This window comes from Bos grunniens, chromosome 5 (genome assembly GCF_055505025.1).
Source record: "Bos grunniens cultivar Pamir isolate PY7600 chromosome 5, Bosgru_T2T1.0, whole genome shotgun sequence".
In the NCBI taxonomy this organism is placed as follows: domain Eukaryota; kingdom Metazoa; phylum Chordata; class Mammalia; order Artiodactyla; family Bovidae; genus Bos; species Bos grunniens.
This window is the reverse complement of record NC_141169.1, coordinates 109,183,670-109,205,908: the sequence shown is the minus strand read 5'-3', so window position 1 is coordinate 109,205,908 and position 22,239 is coordinate 109,183,670. Positions and strand designations below refer to the sequence as shown.

The window sequence follows — 22,239 nt, the reverse complement described above, 5'->3', positions numbered from 1 at the left end:
AAAAGGTGAGGTGGGGAAAAAAGTTACATAAGCAAAGTAAATCCACACGGAGCACACTCCCCAGGAGAAATACCACCGTCAATCAGACTTCATTGACTATGTATTGTTTTTTCAATAAAATACTGTAAGAATTTAGCTATATATATTTCCACTGAGAAAAAAAAAATTAACATTTTAAAAAAATAAGTAAAAGAAAGAAAAGGAAAATCCTAATGCCTAAGTATATTAAGCTTTCAACTTAAATGCAATTAGGGCCTGACCTTGTCCTCTTCTAACCTAGCTAATAGCTTGTGACTTTAAAACAATATTTAGAAAACACTGCAAGTAATTCTTATTAAAAATCATTCTTGCTGTTTAGTCACTGAGTCGTGTCCAACTCTTTTGTGACCCCATGGACTGTAGCCCCTGCAGGCTCCTGTGTCCATGGAATTTCCCAGCCAAGAATACAGGAGTGGGTTGCCATTTCCTTCTCCAGGGGATCTTTCCAACCCAGGGATAGGACCCACATCTCCTGCATTGGCAGGTGGATTCTTCACCACTGAGCCACCAGGCAAGCCCTTGTTAAAGACAAGGCAGCACAATTTTTAAAATATTAATTTTCCCAGAATAAATTAGTAAATGTTGTTTTCAATGATAAAACATATCTTTCCATTTTATGATATGGAAAAACTGAAGAAACTAACATAGTCTTAAGACTCCACAGAAAACAAAGTATATAAAGAACCTGTTCTTCCTGACTTCCTACCGAAAACAAAGTAACAGGAGACTTAAAGAACCAATCTAGAACCAAGAAAGGGGAAACCTTCTAATTCTATGCATCAGTAGCTTTCTGCTACTGTTAGATTTGAACACTAAATACTGACACTCAGGACACTGGAGATGCAGGCCAGGCCAAAGAAACAGACGTTACAGAGCAGAGACAGCAGAGATGATAACACCTGCATCAGCAAATTAAACTCCAAGCTCCATTACCATTTATAATCCATCAAGCAAGGGGCGGTACAATTTTAACACACATTCTGAATGCAGCTCAGATTCAAATGCTCAGTTACATTTTCCAGGTCAGTGGTTTATTATAAAAATAAGAGATCTACTGTAACACAAAACTACTTTAAACCATCGGGGAGAGCCCTGAAAAGGAGGGGCCGATGCTAATCCCGTTGTACAGCACGCCTGGCCATCTGCTATTGTCTCATCTCACTCTCGGAGCACAAGGCTATCACCATGCATACAAATACATTCACTGCCTAGAAAGCTAGAGATGGTGGGCGGGCAGGGATGGCCCAGTTTACTTCAGTCACTCAGTCGTGTCCAACTCTTTGTGACTCCATGGACTGAAGCATGTCAGGCTTCCCTGTCCATCACCAATTCCCAGAGCTTGCTCAAACTCATGTCCATTGAGTTAGTGATGCCATCCAACCATCTCATCCTCTGTTGTCCCCTTCTCCTCCTGCCTTCATCTTTCCCAGCATCAGGGTCTTTTCAAATGAGTCGGTTCTTTGCATCAGGTGGTCAAAGTATTGGAGTTTCAGCTTCAGCATCAGTCCTTCCAATGAATATTCAGGACTGATTTCCTTTAGGATGGACTGGCTGGATCTCCTTGCAGTCCCAGGGACTTTCAAGAGTCTTCTCCAACACCACAGTTCAAAAGCATCAATTCTTCGGCACTCAGTTTTCTTTATAGTCCAACTCTCACATCCATACATGACCACTGGAAAAACCATAGCTTTGACTAGTTGGACCTTTGTTGGCAAAGTAATGTCTCTGCTTTTTAATATGCTCTCTAGGTTGGTCACAGCTTTTCTTCCAAGGAGCAAGCATCTTTTAATTTCATGGCTGCAGTCACCATTTGCAGTGATTCATTCTGGAGCCTGAGAATTTAAAATCTCTCACTGTTTCCATTGTTTCCCCATCTATTTGCCATGAAGAGATGGGATCGGATGCCATGATCTTAGTTTTCTGAATGTTGAGTTTTAAGCCAACTTTTTCACTCTCTTCTTTCACTTTCATCAAGAGGCTCTTTAGTTCTTTGGTTTCTGCCGTAAGGGTGGTATCATCTGCCTATCTGACGTTATTGATATTTCTCTCAGCAATCTTGATTCCAGCTTGTGCTTCATCCAGCCTGGCATTTCACATGATGTACTCTGCATAGAAGTTAAATAAGCAGAGTGACAATATACAGCCTTGACATACTCCTTTCCCAATTTGGAACCAGTCCATTGTTCCACGGCCAATTCTAACTTGCTTCCTGACCTGCATACAGATTTCTCGGAGGCAGGTAAGGTAGACTGGTATTCCCATCTCTTACAGAATTTTCCAGTTTGTTGTGATCCACACAGTCAAAGGCTTTGGCATAGTAAAGAAAGCAGAAGCAGATGCCTTTTCTGGAACTCTTGCTTTTTCGATGATCCAGTGGATATTGGCAATTTGATCTCTGGTTCCTCTGCCTTTTCTAAATCCAGCTTGAACATCTGGAAGTTCTTGGTCCACGTACTGTTGAAGCCTGGCTTGGAGAATTTTGAGCATTACTTTGCTGTCGTTGAGATGAGTGCAATTGTGTGGTAGTTTGAACATTCTTTGGCATTGCCTTTCTTTGGGATTGGAATGAAAACTGACCTTTTCCAGTCCTGCGGCCACTGTTGAGTTTTCCAAATTTGCTGGCATATTGAGTGCGGTGCTTTAACAGCATCATCTTTTAGGATCTGAAATAGCTCAACTGGAATTCCATCACCTCCACTAGCTTTGTTTGTAGTGATGCTTCCTAAGGCCCACTTGACTTCGAATTCCAGGATGTCTGGCTTTAGGTGAGTGATCACACCACTGTGAATATCTGGGTCATGAAGATCTTTTTTGTATAGTTCTTCTGTATTCCTGGAGAATATACTGGAGAAGGGAATGGCAAACCACTTCAGTATTCCTGCCTTGAGAACCCAATGAACAGGGATGGTCCAGACAGAGCCCAAACTGGTCCAGAATGTGGGATAATCCAACCATTAGCACAGCTGCTACTATTCTCAAAAAACAAAGTTTAACGCATATTTAATAGGCCAAAGTAATACATTATTTCCTGATATTCTCCTTAAATATTAAAATAGTTAAATATTACTTAAATAAATGGTTGTAAGTAATATCTGTGAAAAGATGATCAGAGAATGCAGATGCCAAGAAGAAGATGAAAGGAGAGTTACCACCTCCCTCTTCCTTATGGAGTAAGTGTCTAAATCAAGAAGCCAAGCAGGTTAAGTGTTGTGTAGAATTAAGACATGTCTTCAGGAATATCTCAAGTTCCATGGGTTGGCTTAAAAGCTCAATTTGTTTTTTCCTTAAGATGCTATGGAAAAACCAAAATAAACTTTTTGGCCAATCCAATACCTAAAAGGTTATGCTTAATATCCCACTGCAGATCAATTTCTAAAGTTTCTAACGGAAAATCTTCAGGACCAGGGGAAAGAAAAGTTGAATTCTACTTACTAGTTTCCTAAATAAAGTAACAGGATAACAAAGATGAATGCATTCACTGAAAAGCTTCTCATGATATAAGAAGTGGGAATAACTTTCCCAGAGACTCTTAACAGAGTTCATAAGGAGGCGGGTAGAAAAAAGAATTCAGAGCTAGAGATCTGCCATGAATTTTTAAGAATCCGTATTATAAACGTATGAAGAACGGAGGTTCCATTCTGGGACACAACCCTCTTGGCAAGGACACGACCCACCTTTTTCACTCACAGCGCTCCCTCAGCCTGGGACACCTCACCCCTCCCCCATCTGCCAAGCAAACTTCATGCATCTTCAAGACTCGGCCACTGTGACTTTTCTCAGACTCCTCTCGCGCAAGGTCGAATCTGAAATGCTCTGCTTTGTGCCCATGTGTGCCATTCGTGTAGCAGCCTCTTTAGCTCTGAGAGTCTGAGAGCAGGAGCCACGTCTTGTCTGTGTGTTCACTAGCACAGCACCAGGCGCACAGCAGAAGGTGCTACGTTGTCAGCATGAGGGAAGACGGCGGAGGATGCCTGGGACGACCAGAAGCCCAACAGAACACAGTGACTGTGTGACTACAGATGTCCTCAGGAAGCAGAGGAGCCAAGGAGACTCCCGTGTCCACAAATACTCCCTGCCCTAAAACGAATGGTCCTGTTCCACCGTGCGACTATGCCACAACTCACCCACTCAGTTCTGTCAGTGAACATCTGCACAGTGTTTCCTCAGTTTTATATCTTTCCTCAATCCAAACAAGGTTACTATGAGCATTCCTATATATACCTTGGAGTTCATCTAAAGTATATGTACAAGGCACTTTACATTTAATAAGTGCTTTCCAAAATACCTGTATCTAATTTAAAAGCCCAACAGCACTGCATGAAAAAGAAATCCAGTTGCCATATTTACCAATACCTGATACTGTCAGACTTCTTAATTTTTGCCAATATAGCTTAAAATGGCAAGTATAAAATGATTTAACTGACTTCTTAATTTTTGCCAACATAGCTTAAAATGGAAAGTATAAAATGATTTCTTAATCTTTTACTTTACATTCCCCTGATGATAGTGGGGATAATGGGTAAATCGCTGTTCATATTTACTTGCCACGTGTATTTCCTCTTACATCTATTTGCTTAATACACACTTAAGTTGCACAAAAACACATTATCCTGGCCTAAGGTATGGGTGCATGCATAAACACCAAAGCAAGTATTTATTTCTGGGAGATAACAGAGGGGAATACTATCAAGAAAAGGTATGCCAAAGAACTTGGACTGTATTTGAAATTTTACTTCCCAAGTCGAATAACTGCAATTACTTATTATGTTATTCTCTATGTTTTTTGTATCTCTCAAATAACTAAATTATGAAACATAAAAAGATAATATAAATGCATGGTCAACAAGCATGCACTCATGACCACTCTGGGAAAGGCGTTCAAAGGATTTCTTGGGGAACCAAGAATTAAATGAAATGTAAACCTTGGAAACAAGGCAGGCTATGGTGCAACAGCTAGAGGTAAACGTTAAATTCACTGAAACGCAGAAATGAAGGCTACACAATGCGAATTACCATGACAGAAAAGACAGTTCTTTCCCCTCAACAAGAAGCACAATGTAAATATGAAAAGTACCGTAGACACAGCTAAAGACAACAAAGTTTACCAGCAAAAATCAGGAAGGGTGATTATAAATACACTAAGTATTTTTCACAGAAAGTAGTCAACAGACATTGCTTCACTTTAAAATGTGTTAAATTCAGACATAAAAATTAAATACATTGCTAAAAGTAATACGGAGATTAGGAAAACTAGACACAAGTTATACTTTCCCTACTCCATGAAACTGCTGTAATCAAGGTTACAAAGGACCTTTGCAGTATTAAACCCAATGGCAAATTCTTAGTTTTCATCTTATTTAACTCATCAGCAGTACTTGACAAGGCTAATCATCACCCCCTTGAAACTTCCTTAACTTGATTTCTAAGACATCACGTTCCAGTGAAAAGTCATAAACCTATTCTTTGAAGAGAGAGATTTGACAAAATGATGCTCAAGTTCATGTGGAGAAAGAAACAAGTGAGAAAAGTCAGAAATTGCTACAAAAAAAGGAAAAGAATAAAGCAGAACAACCTTACTGAACACTAAATGCATGATTAAAGTGCAATAATTAATAAAACTTGCTACTGGGACAGATAGAGAGGCAGATACATGGAACAGGCCAGAAATAGGCCCAGATTTACAGGACAATTTATCTGTGGCATCTCACGTCAGAAGAAAAAAGGTAGATTATTTAACAAACATTATAATGACAGCTGTCTGGCTACATATAAGAACAAAAGCTGAATCATTACAGCCAAAACATAAATTTCACAAAATAATGTTTAGATGTAAAGAAAAAAGAAACTTTAAACAAACCAGAAGAAAGCGTGTGTGAGTTACTTAATAACCTTGGCGGGCATAAGGGCTCTTTGAGCATGACCAAAAATTCAGAGGACACAGAGGAAAGGACTACTAAGTCTGAAGTATAAATTCTAAGACAAACACCACCAAGGAAACAAAGAAGAAAAGGACAAACAAAACATATTTTGCAAAGCATGAAGAAAAGAGGCCAGTTCAACATGGGAAAGAAATTAATCCATGTGACAGAAAATGTAAAAATGAAAGGAACATGTAGGTTCCCAAAGAAAACTATGAAATGCACTCAGATTTAAACAAATATTAATCAGGAAGGTAGACATTTTTAATTATCTACGAGGTCAGTGGAAATTTTTAGAGGTTTGGCAACAATCGTCTGATGAAGCTGTGAAGAAAGTCATCTGAATATAAAAAAGCCACAGGCTTTGTAAAAAACTGGGCATCTGTTTTTTTTTTTTTTTTTGGATTCACACAATATCATTCTTGAATGAGGTGATTTATGTCGCTGTTATGCTGTTATGATAAATATGTAAATAAGGGGGGAAAACTCTATAAATATCTACTGACACAGCTGTAGGACATCAGTTAATCATGGTGTAAGACACTGAAGGCCATGCAGACACTAAAAACAATGAGATAAAGCTACATATAAAAAGACATTAACATGTTTACTTTTAAACAAATAAATAAGTATGATCCCAGCTGTCTTTTTTAAAAAAAGGTGTGTGACACAAACAGGCCCACATATATACCCAGATATTTAATAAAAGAGTATACAATAATTACCAGCAAGTTACATCTAAGGAGCTTCACTGACAGGGCCAAAGAATGAGAAAAAATAATTTCATTTCTGATGTTTTTGTACTTCTTGAATTTTTTTTACCTTGAACATATATTACTTTCATAATTTAAAACTAGAAAAAACGTAGAAGAAATTAGCATCCACTAACAACGTATCATAGGCAACTATTTAGAGTGATCTAACTTTTATGTTTACTCGAAAGCAGATGAAAACCAAACTAATGTAACAGAGGACAAATACTAAACACAGTTCTCTGTGCACAAAGGAAAAGCTGAACTTGAGGTTTAATAAGGTGAGTTATCTTCCCTGGCTATCGTTAGAGGTTAAAAATGAGCTGGGACAACGTCAAATACTTCTCATCCATCCCCTCAATGGAGAGGAGCAATCAACAGCAGTGCCTACTCCAACTGTCACCTCAAGGGCAGCCTTAACGAAGCTACATGTGGGAGGGGCAGATGGTCAACAGTACTTTCCTGACTGATTATAGAGTGTTAGCCTCTTCCCAGTAGTGATTAAGGTAAAAAAGGAAAGAAAGTCTTCTTTTGCTTGAGATATGCACATTACATGTCAGTACAGTAGCACGGGTCTCTATTCAAAACTGTAGTCCTCTTAACCCCGAGGATGGAGCAGCAAGCACCCGGCCCACGCACTACACTAACATGTCAGCACAGTTGCCATATGAGACAGAAGACCAGGAGAGGCGGAGCGATGCCAGAATAATCGCTCGGGCAATTTACAAGGCACTGTGCACAAACAGTAACATGGGGAATGTGCCTGAAGATACCAGACAGTGTTTACTTGGAAACTTTAAGAACCGAATGTGCAGAGCAGTTTTAACAACCTACCTCCTTCAACAACAGTTTTCAACTCCTTCCTGCAGAAGTATCAACAGAGGAATGAGAGGCAGACTTTGACAGCATGTGGGTACAAGGCAGAGGGTCCTGGGTTCAGAACACGTGCACCTCACCTTCTTCTGAAGAACGTTGACCTTCCGCTCCTTCACGTCCAGCATGTCCTTGAGGTCGTGGATCTCCCCGGCCTGCGTCCCCTTCTCTTCAGCCATGTCCTGGATTTGCTTTGTCTTCTTATTCAGCATGGTTTCCTTCTCTTCCAAACGCAACCGCAGAGCGTCCACCTACGAGTGTTGAGATTTTTACAAGTGATTAACTGAAAAGAAGGACTTCCCAGGTGGCTCAGCGGTGAAGAACCCACCTGCCAATGCAGGAGACTCCAACTCGATCCCTGGGCTGGGGAGATCCCCAAGAAGGGCATGGCAAGCCACCCCAGTATTCTTGCCTGGAGAATCCCCATAGACAGTGAACCCTGGCGGGCTACAGTTCATGGGGGTTGCAAACAGTTGGACATGACTTAATGACTAAACAATAACAACTGAAAAGAATGGAATGTAATTCCTTCCCAATAGATGTGCACTGTTGCCCAAGTAATATTTTTATAGCAAGCTTACATTAGAATTCAAATAACAGGGCTTCCCTGATAGCTCAGTTGGTAAAGATCTGCCTGCAATGCAGGAGATCCTGGTTCAATTCCTGGGTTGAGAAGATCCACTGGAGAAGGGAAAAAGCTATCCACTCCAGTATTCTGGCCTGGAGAACCAATCCATGGGGGTCGCAAAGAGCCAGACAGGACTGAGCAACTTTCACTTTCTGGAGAAGGGAAGGGGTACATACCACTCTGAATGTAATCATGACTACTTAGAATTAAACTCTAAAATTTTGAGTTCTTCCATAATGAAATAAAAATTTTACATCAGTTAAATTACGATGGTATCAAGATAAATAGATCCAAATAAACGGGACAAGATAGAGAATTGTTAAAAATGGGCCGAGCTTTGCTACTTCTATAAAAGCAGGTATGATCTATCATGTTTCTCAAATTTTACATGCATTAGAATCCTTCAGAAGATTTGAACAGAATGCCAGGACAAGCCATCAGAGTTTCTAATCCAGCAAGGTTGGGGCTCAAGAATCAGTATTTCTAACAAGTTCCCAAGCGATACCACACTGCTTTAGAAAATTTAAAATTAGAAAGAAAACTGTAACTGCCACCAAACTTGACACTTGCTGAATCAAATACTACAATCCACCTGCAGCTGACAATATTATCACACACTCAGAGATCTGTGAGGCCAAGCAAGTCTACCACCAGCTCCTCTGACTAGACAGCCCAAGTTTGCTGTCCAAGTACCAGCACATCCGGAAATAACAGCATTATAACTATAGTATCAGTAATATATCAAAACTATATCATATCAAAACACTAAGGAGGGAGGTTCAAGATGGAAGGGACATATGTTTACCTATGGCTGATTCATGCTGATGTATGGCAGAAAACCAACACCAGATTGTAAAGCAACTGTCCTTCAATTAAAAATAAATTAAATAAATAACTGCTACTGCTAAGTCACTTCAGTCGTGTCCGACTCGGCGCGACCCCATAGACGGCAGCCCACCAGGCCTCCCCATCCCTGGGATTCTCCAGGCAAGAACACTGGAGTGGGTTGCCATTTCCTTCTCCAATGCATGCAAGTGAAAAGTGAAAGTGAAGTCGCTCAGTCGTGTCCGACTCTTAGCGACCCCGTGGACTGCAGCCCACCAGGCTCCTCCATCCATGGGATTTTCCAGGCAAGAGTACTGGAGTGGGGTGCCATTGCCTTCTCCGAAATAAATAACTAGTATTAGCAAAAAAAAAAAAAAAAAAAAGAGCATAAAGAAGGCTGAACATCGAAGAATTGATGTTTTCCAATTGTGGTGCTACAGAAGACTCTTGAGAGTCCCTTGGACAGCAAGATCAAACCAGTCAATCCTAAGGGAAATCAACCCTGAATACTCATTGGAAGGACTGATGCTGAAGCTGAAGCTCCAATACTTTGGCCACCTGATATGAACAGCCAACTCACTGGAGAAGATTCTGATGCTAGAAAAGATGCTGGGCAAGACTGAAGGCAAAAGGAGAAGAGGGTGGCAGAGGATGAGATGGTTGGATGACACCACCGATTCAATGGACACAAACCTGGGTGAACTCCGGGAGATAGTGAGGGACAGGGAGGCCTGGTGTGCTGCAGTTCATGGGGTCACTAAGAGTCAGACATGATTTAGCAACTGAACAACAAAGCAAAAACCTCCCCCCCCCCAAAACTAACATTATATAAAAATAATATGGTCTCTGAGTACCAATACTGTGTGTGTAGTAGCATTTACTGCTCAATAGATACTGAGGAAAATTTCCTAGGAAACTAGTCTCATTTGAAACTGCTATAGATAAGCCATCATGTACTTACAAATAATCTTAAACTATGCTAGAGAGGAAAAACATATAAATGAAAAGATTTCACTCTGCTCATCTCTATTTCAACCACTTCAATGCCACCAGGGTCGCCAAGCCAAATATTGGGGAGCCATCTTTTCAGGTCTTATAATTCTTCACCACAAGTTCCACTGTCCCCTCAATAAACACTCCCTTATCTGTAACTTTCCTCTGGTTTAATAAATGATACATGGCAAGCTTTCTTATATTCTGCAAAGATTCACCTAAGAACTGTCAAACTCTGAAAATCTTATTTCTGAAACTCAGCTCTTTCTTTTATGCCTGCTAAGCCTATTCTTTGTTCATAGCATAACCTCTGACCCATCACCCTTTTTGTTATCCACCTCCCTTGTAGTTTTATTTCTCTCCCAGCCTGAGCAATCATTTCAAATACAGCCTCACATCATTTTGTTTTGTTTTGTTTTTTTGCAGTCATGTTTATTGCACAAACCTTTACTTCTAAATTAACCAGTTTTCTTCATTCTACCCTCACACTTCTGAACCTTCTTGCATGTGGTCAGGTATGTGCTTGCCAACCACACATAGAGTATTATCGAAAGCCCTCAGAATTCTGAGGACAGTAACTATGAGACCTCAGAGAGCTGCTGCTTTGCGGAAAGCACCTAGATGCCCTGCTGCGTTTTTGCATCAGACCCCTGACTCTGCTAAGTGACCTGGAGGCGGGCCTGTGCTAACCACTCACTAAAGCCTGCGTGCTGTTCTGATGGAATGTCAGGTATGAGACCCACAGGAACTGGTGACTGAAAAAGGTAATGAGTGAAAAACTCTTGTTATAGATACACAAACTTTTGGTGTTACTGCAGTGGGAAATGCCGGCTTTGATATTCAAAATAGTTTATATCCCAAAGATTAGGCACAAACTACCTGCGCCCACATACACCCTAATCACTAAATGATCTTTTCAAGTCAAGTCACCTGTGTACACTTTTTCTTGGTCTGCTTTTTCATGCAACGCAGAATTTAAATGTGCTAGTCTGGAGATCTAAGATAAAAAATACCACAAAAACCACTTTGCTACTACTAGATTAATCGCTCTGAATTCTACACTGATCTTTTGGTTTGAACTAAATTCATAGTGTAATTTTGCGTGAGGTCCATATTTCACAAACCACACACACACACAAAAAGCATATTCAGGGAAACCCCTCAGAGATTAGCAGGATACACAGTCATCACCCTAACACCATTCTTGGCAGGGGGAATAATGCCTTGTTTATTCATGTCCGCTGGGCTGGAGGAACAGCATCTCTTCAGCTTGCCAAGCATCAAGGTCTGTGGCAAGCAGGTTATGCCAACTTCAACATAAGTAGGAGGCTTTTCCTCTGCAGGATTTTCCCTACCAATGGACGTGAACAGAAAAATGGCCACCCTGCTGTTCTTGTCTTTTACTTCATCAATATCAACCCATCTTAGCCTTCTTCTGTTTTATATCAATAAATAGATTTACCTAAGAGCACAGTAGTATTTGCATGGAAACAATGGTGTATTTCCTGTAATTCCTCTCTTGGAGTTACAGGACTCACTCTGCTTCCAACTCTCTGACCACGCCTTTTCAATGTTCTTCACTGGTGCGTGATAAGTCACTTCAGTGGTGTCTGACTCTTTGCAACCCCATGGACTGTAGTCCACCAGGCTCCTCTGCTCATGGGATTCTCCAGACAAGAGTACTGAAGTGGGTTGCCATGCGCTTCTCCAGGGGATCTTCCCAACCCAGGGATTGAACACAGGTCTGCCTACGTTAAGCCAGGTCCTACATTAACAGGTGAGTTCTTTACCACTAGCGCCACCTGGGAAGGCTGTTCTTCACTGGACCCTCTGTCATTTCCCTCTATGTCTCACTCCCTACAACTTCCTCTGGAGAAACCACTTCATTCTTGAGGCTTTAGCCACCATCCCCCTAACAACAGCGCCCACATATTTATTCCTGGTCCCAACCAGTTTTAAAAACCTGAGATTCTAACAAAAGTTTCTGCTTAAATCAGATATACCACTGAATATTCTGTTTAGAATGAGTTTTTTTTTTTTTTTAAGAATCTTTGCTTTTAAAGGACCTTTAAAAGTGGCCAAACATTAATGCAGATTAAATCTGAGTGATGTCTATTATGTTATTTTCTGCATTTTTCCTGTATTTGACAGTATTTTGTAAGGTTTTTAAAAATTAAATAAACTACTCCTAATTATAAGACTGCAAAAAAAGCAAAGCCCACACTAAGTGACCTGCCCAAGATCACAGCATAACCTCCCGTCACCACTTCTCCCACTGTCTCCGCCTAGAAAGAAGGATGAACGAAGGGCACTGGGCCAGGAGACCAACACCGCACACAAGCAGACCTTTTAAGAAGGCTGTTCCAACAAACTCAGTGAGTTCGTTTGACACCCCATCCCAATGAAAAGCTGAAGAGCTCAGAGAAACTTCAAGAAGACCACAGGCAGAGATGTGTCATTCCAGTTTATTTGTACAAGGGTAGGAGGGGGTGCAAATGTATGGTCTAAAAAAAACCAATGGCAATACTTTAACCCAGTGGTATTTAATATTAATCTCCAAATTCAGATGAGCGCATCATAATTAAAAAACTATTCTAGCCACATTTAACGTCTATTCCAACCTTAAAAAGTTGGCATTATTATTAATTTCATGGACCGATGAAAAAATGGAAGAGGAAAGAGGTAAAATAACTCATCCAAGGCCACATAACTAATAAATGCAGGATGCTGTGTTTCAAACCGAGGTTTGACTTCAAAGCCCAGGCTTTTGACCACAATGTTGCTAAATCCAGACCAGCTCTGTGGAGGTTAACAGATCAACAGTGGTGTTCACAAAACAGGAACAATTCCATGGGTGTCATTAATACACACTACCCCCAAAGACCTCAATCCCTGGCTTAATTTAGTGATTTGAGAGCCAGATGAAAGTCCAGGATAGCTTCAGAGAGGAAGACAAGATCAATTAAGAGCAAGAGAAATATTAGTAATTACAGAAATAGATGAGAACTTTTCAACAGTTGGTTCAAACTGACTTTTAGGGGATGCAACAGGAGAAACCTGCTTTGGAAAAAGTGACCCTTGTCAAGTGTCATCAGAGTAATTTACGAAAAAAAGCAAATCCTAATAAACAGGCATATAACACTCATAAAATCACCCCAATTCAAAAGGAAGCTAGCTTTCCTACTGTTATTGTTCAGAATGAGACACTTACATTTGAGCAGTTGTCCTGATAACTTACGGGGGTAAATTGCTGAAACTCAGTTACTCCCACAATGGCTAAAAGCAAATATAAAAACCATCCAAGAATGACCACAAATACAGTCTTTGTTCTCTATGGTACAAGAAGCCAATCACAAGCCCATGTGTGTGAGACCCAGTTAATGAGAACATTATTTGAGAGGGGTACAAAGAGAAGGATGAATTGCCAAGGGGGAGAAGTCATCTATTAGACTGTGACAAGCTTTTAAGTGTTTGCATCATCACTAACCAACTGCCTGGGACTCGGGTTCGCACACCTGCCACCTCCATCCAAAGCTATCACAGCAGCAGGCCTGGAAGCAGGCTCACTTCTAAAGCGAGGGTGCCCTCTTCTGACTCTTTCATAGTACTGCATGCAACCAGGTACTGATGTGAAAAACTCTTTAATAAAGCTCTAAGTTAATAAATTTGCAGGTTACATTTTCCAGGTAGTTCTGCATCTGCAATTCCATGAGTAAACCTTAATTTTGCTTGATAAAATAGTGAACAGCAGAACTTCCACATAAAGTTTTGCCAATGAAAAGTGACCACGTTCTCTCACTGTTTTCGCAGTTTACACACATTAGCTGACAGTATTATAAGAACTACGATGATGTCGATAGCTGATGTGCGAAGACTTTACTATGCGACAGGCACCAGACGTGAATAAACTGGCTTAATGCTAACAACCTAACAAGGCCGGCACTCCTCTTCACCTTACAGATGTGAAAAGAGGCTCAAAGAACTTGAGCAACAGGTCAGAATCTGCACCTGCTGGCCGGTGGTCAAACTTGGTAACGCTGATGCCAGAGCTGCATTCATACCCAAAACATGCTTCTGAGGTAGGAAGCTGATGCCATGATTAAACGAAACACGATCAAAATAGAAAAGGCCTAAGTAAGCTGTAAGGAAAATTATAAACATACCATCTTAAACCGCTCATTTTCAACAAAATCCCACAGTATAAAAATAATATATTATGTGAAATATTTGGGTCATTTTTCTCTTCCTCCTCACTTGAAGACACTGAATTTCTGAGTCTGTGATGTTTTTCTGCATTCTTTTTACTACCCATTTCTTTTTCTCATTAAACTATACCTTTGTTAATTATCCAGTTCTTTAAAACAAAACCTTAATCCATATTACATGCCTTTTCTTCTGTAAAGCAGAACTGCAAGGAGATCAAACCAGTCAATCCTAAAGGTAATCAGTCCTGAATATTCCTTGGAAGGATTGATGCTGAAGCTGAAACTCCAATACTTTGGTCACCTGATGCGAAGAATTGACTTATTGGAAAAGACCATGATGCTGGGAAAGACTGATGGCAGCAGGAGAAGGGGGCATCAGAGGATAAGATGGTTGGATGGCATCACTGACTCGATGGACATGAGTTTGAGTGAGCTCTGGGAGTTGGTGATGGACAGGGAGGCCTGGAGTGCTACAGTCCACAGGTTGGCAAAGAGTAGGACATGACTGAGTAACTGAACTGAAAGCAGAACTGCTTACCTACTCCTACCTAAATTCTCTACGTCATTGAGCTCTTTAGAAAATATTTTCCTTTAGACAGTAAATCTGAACAGCATCATCATTGCAAATATGACAGATTCTCATCTGTATGAAATTATTGGGTATGTTCTTATCTAAATCTAGGCTGACAGCCTAGGTCATCTTCTAAGATTTCTAAAAATGATAACCCTATTTTCAAACAGGACGTGAAGGCACACATCTAATAATCTGTTCAAAATGAGATGAATCTTGAACATTTTTGTATTCCACAGTTTGCGTACTTAAAGCTATTCATAGTACCAAAAATTAAGGACACTTAATAACCCAACACAGGCTGCCCAAGCTCATTGTCATTCATGACTGCAAGATTTACCATGGGTGAGAACAAACATTTTTACAACTATCTTTTCATTTCTTAATGTGTGCATGCTCAGTCAGGTTTGATTCTTTCTGACCCCATGGACTACAGCCCGCCAGTCTCCTCTCTGTCCTTGGAATTCTCCACGCAAGAATATTAGAGTGTGTTGCCATTCCCTTATCCAGGGAAGCTTCCCAACCCAAGGATCAAACCTGCGTCTCCTGTTTCCAGCATTGGCAAGCAGGTTCTTTACCACAGAGTCACCTGGGAAGTCCTAAAGTACATTTAGAAACATCAAAAATATATGTAAACTGCACTGGTTTTAATTTGTTAGATCCAAGAATGACAGAAACAAGATGATTATAGTTTAGTACAATAACGATCGCACTGCTATAGAATCTCTCACAACAGTATCCACGGCTCCCATATCTCAACACCAAAAAGTGCACACGTAACACAAGTGCCAAGGTGCCCAGGAACGGTATCCCTGCAGACCCTAGCACGCCTTTACCTCGGTCTGCAGGATGGCAGCCCTCTGCTCCTTAGCCGTCAAGGACTCCTTGAGCACTTCGATGTGCTGTTTGCTGTCTGAGAACTGGTTGGTGAGGGTTTCCAGCTTTGTCTGCAGGGCTAGTAGTTCCGTGTCCTTTCTGGACAGCTCCTGCTTCACCTGACCAATCTAGAGAAGAAAAATAAAACAGTGTAAGGAAAAAAGAAATAAAACCAAGAACCTCTAATCTGGATCTCAGACAGATCCAGGTCGAGATATGCAGCATTAATTTTAGGACAGGGCACAATTCATCTTTTTGCATCATCTAATCTTAGATGACCACCCCCCCCCAAAAAAAAAATCAAAGCTTATTCAACTAATAGGAAAATTCCCAGCTTTCATTTACTGTCTTCTAAACTTTTTGAAATCCTTTAGAAAAGGAATGGATGACGAAAAATCCCAGTTCACTTAGATAATGATTAGATAACAGTAAACATCTGATCATGACTAAAACAGTTTTCATTTTATTAAGTCATAATAAACTTCAAATCATTAATTAAAGCAGGATTAGTGTAGATGTAGTACAGAGAGAAAAAAGAAACTTCCTAGCATAGCTATTTAAACTCAAAAGCTGCTATTGCAGTTCTTTTTTCTTTTCATTCTGAAATGAAAGTTTACATGAAGTCTCTGTCTCAAAAAGCCACTTTTAGAGTTACAAAGCATTATAAATGTGCTTAAAAAAAAAAAATCGTATCATTTTGAGGAGTTAGGGATACTGACCTAAAAAAAAGACTCCACCTACAAAGTTGTATCACCTACAACATGTCGTATCAACTAAATGGATAGAAGTATATAACCTAAATAAAGAATGCATAAAATCTCATTCTGTTAAGAGTCTGTATGTGTAATTTGAAGTTGAATTACTCTGACAGAGTAATCCATAAATCAACAGGTGCCACTCACCCCCCTCCCACAAATTTTTCTCCTCTTGACATGTCTGTTGCTTAGTTGCTAAGTTCTGTCCAACTCCTTGCGACCCCGTGGACTGTAGCCTGCCAGGCTCCTCTGTCCATGAGATTCTCCAAGCAAGAATACTGGAGTGTGGATTGCCACTTCCTCCTCCAGGGGATCTTCCTGACCCAGGGACCAAATTTGTGTCTACAGCACTGGCAGGCAGCTTCTCTAATACCAAGCCACCAGGAAAGCCCAAAGATTTGATTAACTGACAGAACACTGAACAATTTTGCTTTTTTTTTGCTGTGCTGCATGGCACGTGGGATCTCAACTCCCTGACCAGAAACTCAACTTGTGCTCCGTCCACTGGAATTCAGAGTCTCACCACTGAACCACCAGAGAAGTCCCATCTGGACTTAGAAAACATTTCAATTCAAACATCTCCTTTACATTCTACTGTGTTTATAAGAATTTTTAGTCTTTTATTCTAAATGTAAGCTAACTTAACAGTAATGACATCTGCTTTTACATTATGTTTACTGCCTGGGGCAAGGCATTCATGCACTAAAATACAGACTAATTACTGGAAGTATAAACTTGGTAAGAAGTCAGTAATCACAGTATCACTGAGGAAACAAAAAACGTTTTTTTTCAAGTTGAATGTATCTAAACTATTTTGGCTGCGATAATCTTAGGCACTAGGGCCAAAGCGTTTGAGAACAATTTCCCATGAGAAAGTATGAAATAAATTTTACTGTAATTAAAATTAGACGTTTTTAAGGGGCACTAAAAATAAATTTCTAATTTACTCTTCTGTTTCAGCAGGAAGTCAAGCATTTTCCTCATATGCATGAAATCTCTATTTATAAATCTAATTATTCATTCATTCAACAAGTATTCCTGTGAGCTCACTGAATGCAAAGTACTGGCTGATACTACTGACATCAGAGGAAGATCATTGCCAACAGCAGCTGTCTCCACCCTGAAATACAGAAAGGTGCCCAGGAGTCACCGCGTACTGGTGGTGTGGCATCATTTCACGATACCCCTTTACTGATAAAACACACACACGGTGTTATCCCATCCCTAACAAACAGAAGGCATGAAAAACGCACTTGTTGTATGAATGAATATACACGAGGAACGTTCCCACCTCATCAACTAAAGAACCTATGGCTTAATCCCAATACAAAAAAAAAAAAAAAAATTGGATAACAACAACAAAAAGAACCCATGGCTTATAGATGACTCAAATTTCCAGCTATCTCTGACCATGTGATCAAAAGTAAACATAAAATTTCAGTTTCCTCATCTGCATTATTAAATAATCCTCAAATAATACTATACTGACCATAAAGACTGAGAAAGAGAAGAAATCATTCTAAACAGAAGAGTTTGGAAGCACAAAATTTGCCTAGAAGTTAAGAGCATACAATGTTATGTGGCAGCCCGGATGGGAGGAGGAGCTGGGGGAGAATGGATAAGGTATACCTATGACTGAGTCCCTTGCTGTTCACCTGAAACCGTCCCAACAGTATTCACTGGCTATCCATCAATATACAATAAGAAGTTAAAAAAAAAGCAAAGTTAGGAGTACAAGGCTTTGCAGTCAATCCCAAGTAAGGATAAATGTGTCCTCTACAATAATTTCCTCTCTAAGCCTTGGTTTCCTGATCAGTAAGATGGGGAGAAAGCAAACCTGTGCCACTATATCGTGTACAGGTTAAACAAACAAGAAAAAAATGTATGGGATGTTTAGCCTCTTGTTTGACACAAAAAGATATTAATAATAATAGCTGAGGGAAAAAAAAGTTATAGATCAACTTTTCCTCTGGACAATTCATGGTTACCACAAACCAAATTGGACCCTTTTAGACAAAATATCTCACTTTTCTATCTACACTACAAAGGGGTCAATAAATAAATAGCGAACACACCAAATTAGCACAAGTTTTTGTTTTTTTTAAATGCTGCATTCCAGTCTTATCCCACCATTATTTTCAGATGCATTTTTCCCCTGACACTTGTGAGACAAACGTGTGCCCGACTAGCTCAGGGCAGAGGCGTGCAGGCCCTGCTGGCACAGGTCCTGGCACCCGAGGGCTTGTGTAAAAATCAAACTGCCTCTCACTAGCTGAGTATCCTGAGCACCCCTGTGTGCCCTCAGTTTCTTCATCTATAGACTGGGTTGATAATATATCTATCTATATCTAACTTAGTAGGTTACAAAATGCTTATAGTAAGTACCCAAGTGTTAGCTATTTTTTAAATAATCATTTTATCACAGTTTGAAGTGGAATTCCAACTTCTCTAGACAGGAGATGGAACTAGATTTGGAGACTAATTTACTAGATAATTATAAATTAAGCTAACCACTTCCTAGACATCTGTTCCACAGAAAAGTAAAATGTGTTGCAAAAATCACCTATCGGGGACTTAAGAGGTGATGTCTATCTAGCAGGGTAAAGCACTTCACTCAAGAAGCGAGATTCAAACAAACCCTGGGTCGTGGACCTAGAACATCTGCACAGTCTTTGTACCTAGGAAGAGAAAGAGACTGTCCACATACATCAGGTGTCTGGTGACAAGAAAGGAGCCGAGGGGAAAAAACAAGCTTTGAAGAGCCATCCACGCAGTGACAGAGCAACGATGGAGAACCAAGGACAGGCCCTCCGGAGCGCGCATGGCTCACGGCACACAGAGGGGGAAGAGGAGTCGGTTAAAGAGCAGCGCGGGCTGGTTAGTGCAGCGCCGGGCAGAAATGCCAACCACAGAGGGAGGGGGAGCACCCAGAGCCAGCCGCAGGTCCCGCCGCGGGACCACGGCACGCAAAGGGTAGATCTTACGGCAAAGACCTCGGCCTGCAGACCAGCCGCTCTCTTTTTCAGCTCCTCCCCTTGGGCCTCTTTGGAACTTAGCTCCTCCTTCAGTTGCTCTACCTGTCACGACATTGTTATTCCTTTTCACTCAGGTGTCAACTTGGGTCGTCGTCTTACCTGCTTTTGAGCCAGAGCAGGAACTGGAAACAACAATAACTCATAGAACACAATCAGATTGGTTCCCCTAATTCCCTCTTCAAAGGACCCCTGGATGGGTTTGCTCTTTTCACAGGGCATTTTTCAGGGACTGGAATGTGCTAACTGGCAAACGGGCAGCAGAGACAATATTTTATTTCTTTCTCAAGTGAGAGAGACAAATCAAGCTAACAGAAATTTGGATGTGTGGATTTTTCAGTTCTGGAAGTTACATGAAACTAACTGGCTGTGGTCACACATAACGGATTCTTAAGATAAAAGAGGAATATTCTACAGGTATGGGGATCACAGCAAGAAGCCAGAAACTGTATCATTAGAGGAACAGTTTCCACTTCTGAGAAACTGGGGAATTGACACAATTGGGATATTTGGGAGGGGCGTGTTGGGGGGATACTTATTTTCTAGCTAATATTTTATAACTGAAATTATGATCTTTAATTAAAACACCACAAACCTGATAAACTGATAACGGTAATAAACTAAATCCTCCAACTTGCCTAAAATAGTTGAGAAAATCAAACTAAGTGCCTTTGGATCTAAGGAAGGAATACTGTGATGGAGGTTATAATGCAGACTGCCGTGTCTCAGCCTTCCTTACTGTACATACAGCCAAGTGCATGTGGGAAACAATAAACCTGATATGCACGGCTCTTCCCCAAGGGGGAGCGCAGAGGACTTTCCTTTAAGGACTGTGTTTGAAGGGAAGATGTGATTTTATTTAAGCCATTTCAGGGGGGGGAAAGAGGGATGGGTTCAGCCTTTTGGTGTTCTGACTTTTAAACTGTTTCACAAGAGAATGTGATCTTTCATACAGGGAGAAAAACTCATCTGGATGTAATTCTGCTTGCCTCAGAAATACTGACAGACATGAAGTGCTAAACCATGATAATACACACCTAGCCTCACACAAGTAATTTTAAGTGAAATTTGAAATATCCATACAACATCAGTAATTCTGACGTTAATACTGGGAAAGTTTTATCTGAAAGAATTATGTTTCAAGTATTCTTCCCTAAAGCCTGATAAAGTAGTGTGAGGTCCATCATCACTAAAGAGGCAGGAATACACATCAGTTTTTCAACCCCCTCCCCCTTTAAAAATCAGGTATCTCACACCATTACCTTGTTCTTCATAAATTTAGAATGGCTCCGGTACACCTCCATTTGCTTCATCTCCTCCTCTCGCTCTTCAGTACTCAAAGCCCCGTTGGATTTCAGCATCTGGATCTCCTCTTCCAAGTCTCGGAGCCCACGCTCCATAGAGGAGATTTTGGAATCCTGAGGGCAACACAAGATTGAGACATTAACGTCTTCGCGAAAAATCAGCGAGGGTGAACAAGCCGGTCTTTACAGTGTGAAATTTAATCAACATATACGTAGAAAAGCTACAAGAGGTGCCCTCCTTCTGAAGTCTATCCTTCCTGGACATAGTATGTTTTTTCTTGAATTCCTTCCTCTGTGCCCTTCTGATTAAAGCTAACAGTATTAATGAAAGAGGCAGAAGCAATGGACAACTGGTTGGAAGTTTCTGAGCACTTTATGGTCAACAAACTTGTAGTGAAAACATCTGTGATATTAACAGAAAAACCTTTCCAGGGTGTAATACTTTACCATTTTACTTGGCAACCTGAAAAGGTTTATCTCTGCTCCCAGTGGAGTAGGGAGAAGAGTAAGAAGGTTTTGAAGACTTACAGTAATGTGTCCATCTACAATCACAAACCTCTGATAACATCCCACTGCAGAAAAGCAAAGGGATGAACTGTTAATTACATCAACAGCTGCAGTTTACCCTACGGTGGTCCTGTCTTATCCAGTTTTGCTTTCTGTGGTTTGGCTTTCCATGGTTTCAGTTACCCGAGATCAACTGTGGTCTGAAAGTACCAAATGGAAAATTCCAGAAAGAAGTGATTCATTAGTTTTAAACTGCACACTGCTGTTCTGATCAACATGATGAAGTCTCACACCTCTGTCACCCCAGGACATGAGTCACCTCTTCGTCCACTGTATCCCTGCCCACTGGTCACCAAGTAGAGTCTTGGTCATCAGACAGACTGTCCTGGCATCGCAGTGCTTGTGTTCAAGTGACCCACAGCACAAGCGTAGTGATGCTGGCAACTGAGAATAGCCAAAGAGAAGCCATAAGATGCTTCTTTTAACTGGAAAAATGGAAGTTCTAAGGAAAAAAAAATACGCTGAGGTTGCTAAGATCTACAGTACAGATGAACCTTCCATCAGTGAGATTGTGATGAAGGAACAAGAAATTCATACTAGTTTTGCTGTTGTACCTCAAAGTGCAAAAGTTAAGGCTACCGTGCATGATAAGCACTTAGTTTAGACGGAGACAGCACCAGAGTTGAACAGTAAGAAACCGAGAGAGGATGAGACCACTCGCCTTTTCATAAAGTATACTGTTCTAACTGTTCTATTTTATCATTAATTATTGTTAGTCCCCTACACTGTGCCTAGTTTATAAAGTGTATCCAAGGAATGTACAAGGGGAAACACAGAATATACAGGGTATGGTATTATACTATCTGTGGCTTCAGCCATGCACTGAGGGTCTTGGATCATACCCCTCATAGACAAGGGGGAGTGCTACTGTGTTAGTAATCTTACTTATTCTCTAAACTTC

The 22,239-nt window shown here is 40.6% G+C and overlaps 1 protein-coding gene across 30 annotated transcripts in view; it reads right to left on the bottom strand.

Annotated features, from left to right (window-relative positions):
- ERC1 (ELKS/RAB6-interacting/CAST family member 1) overlaps positions 1-22,239 on the bottom strand; it is a 267,903-nt gene that overhangs the window by 170,692 nt on the left and 74,972 nt on the right. For 17 of the 30 annotated variants that reach the window (XM_086402547.1, XM_086402545.1, XM_086402558.1 and 14 more), the window contains exons 5-8: positions 20,730-20,885; positions 19,429-19,512; positions 15,641-15,808; positions 7,666-7,833 (exon numbers count right to left, since the gene is read on the bottom strand). In XM_086402547.1, coding sequence (XP_086258673.1) covers positions 7,666-7,833; positions 15,641-15,808; positions 19,429-19,512; positions 20,730-20,885 — 576 coding nt within the window. Of the gene's footprint in view, positions 1-7,665; positions 7,834-15,640; positions 15,809-18,998; positions 19,513-20,729; positions 20,886-22,239 lie in introns of those variants that run through there. The other 13 variants (XM_086402551.1, XM_086402549.1, XM_086402554.1 and 10 more) reach the window with 3 other exon arrangements.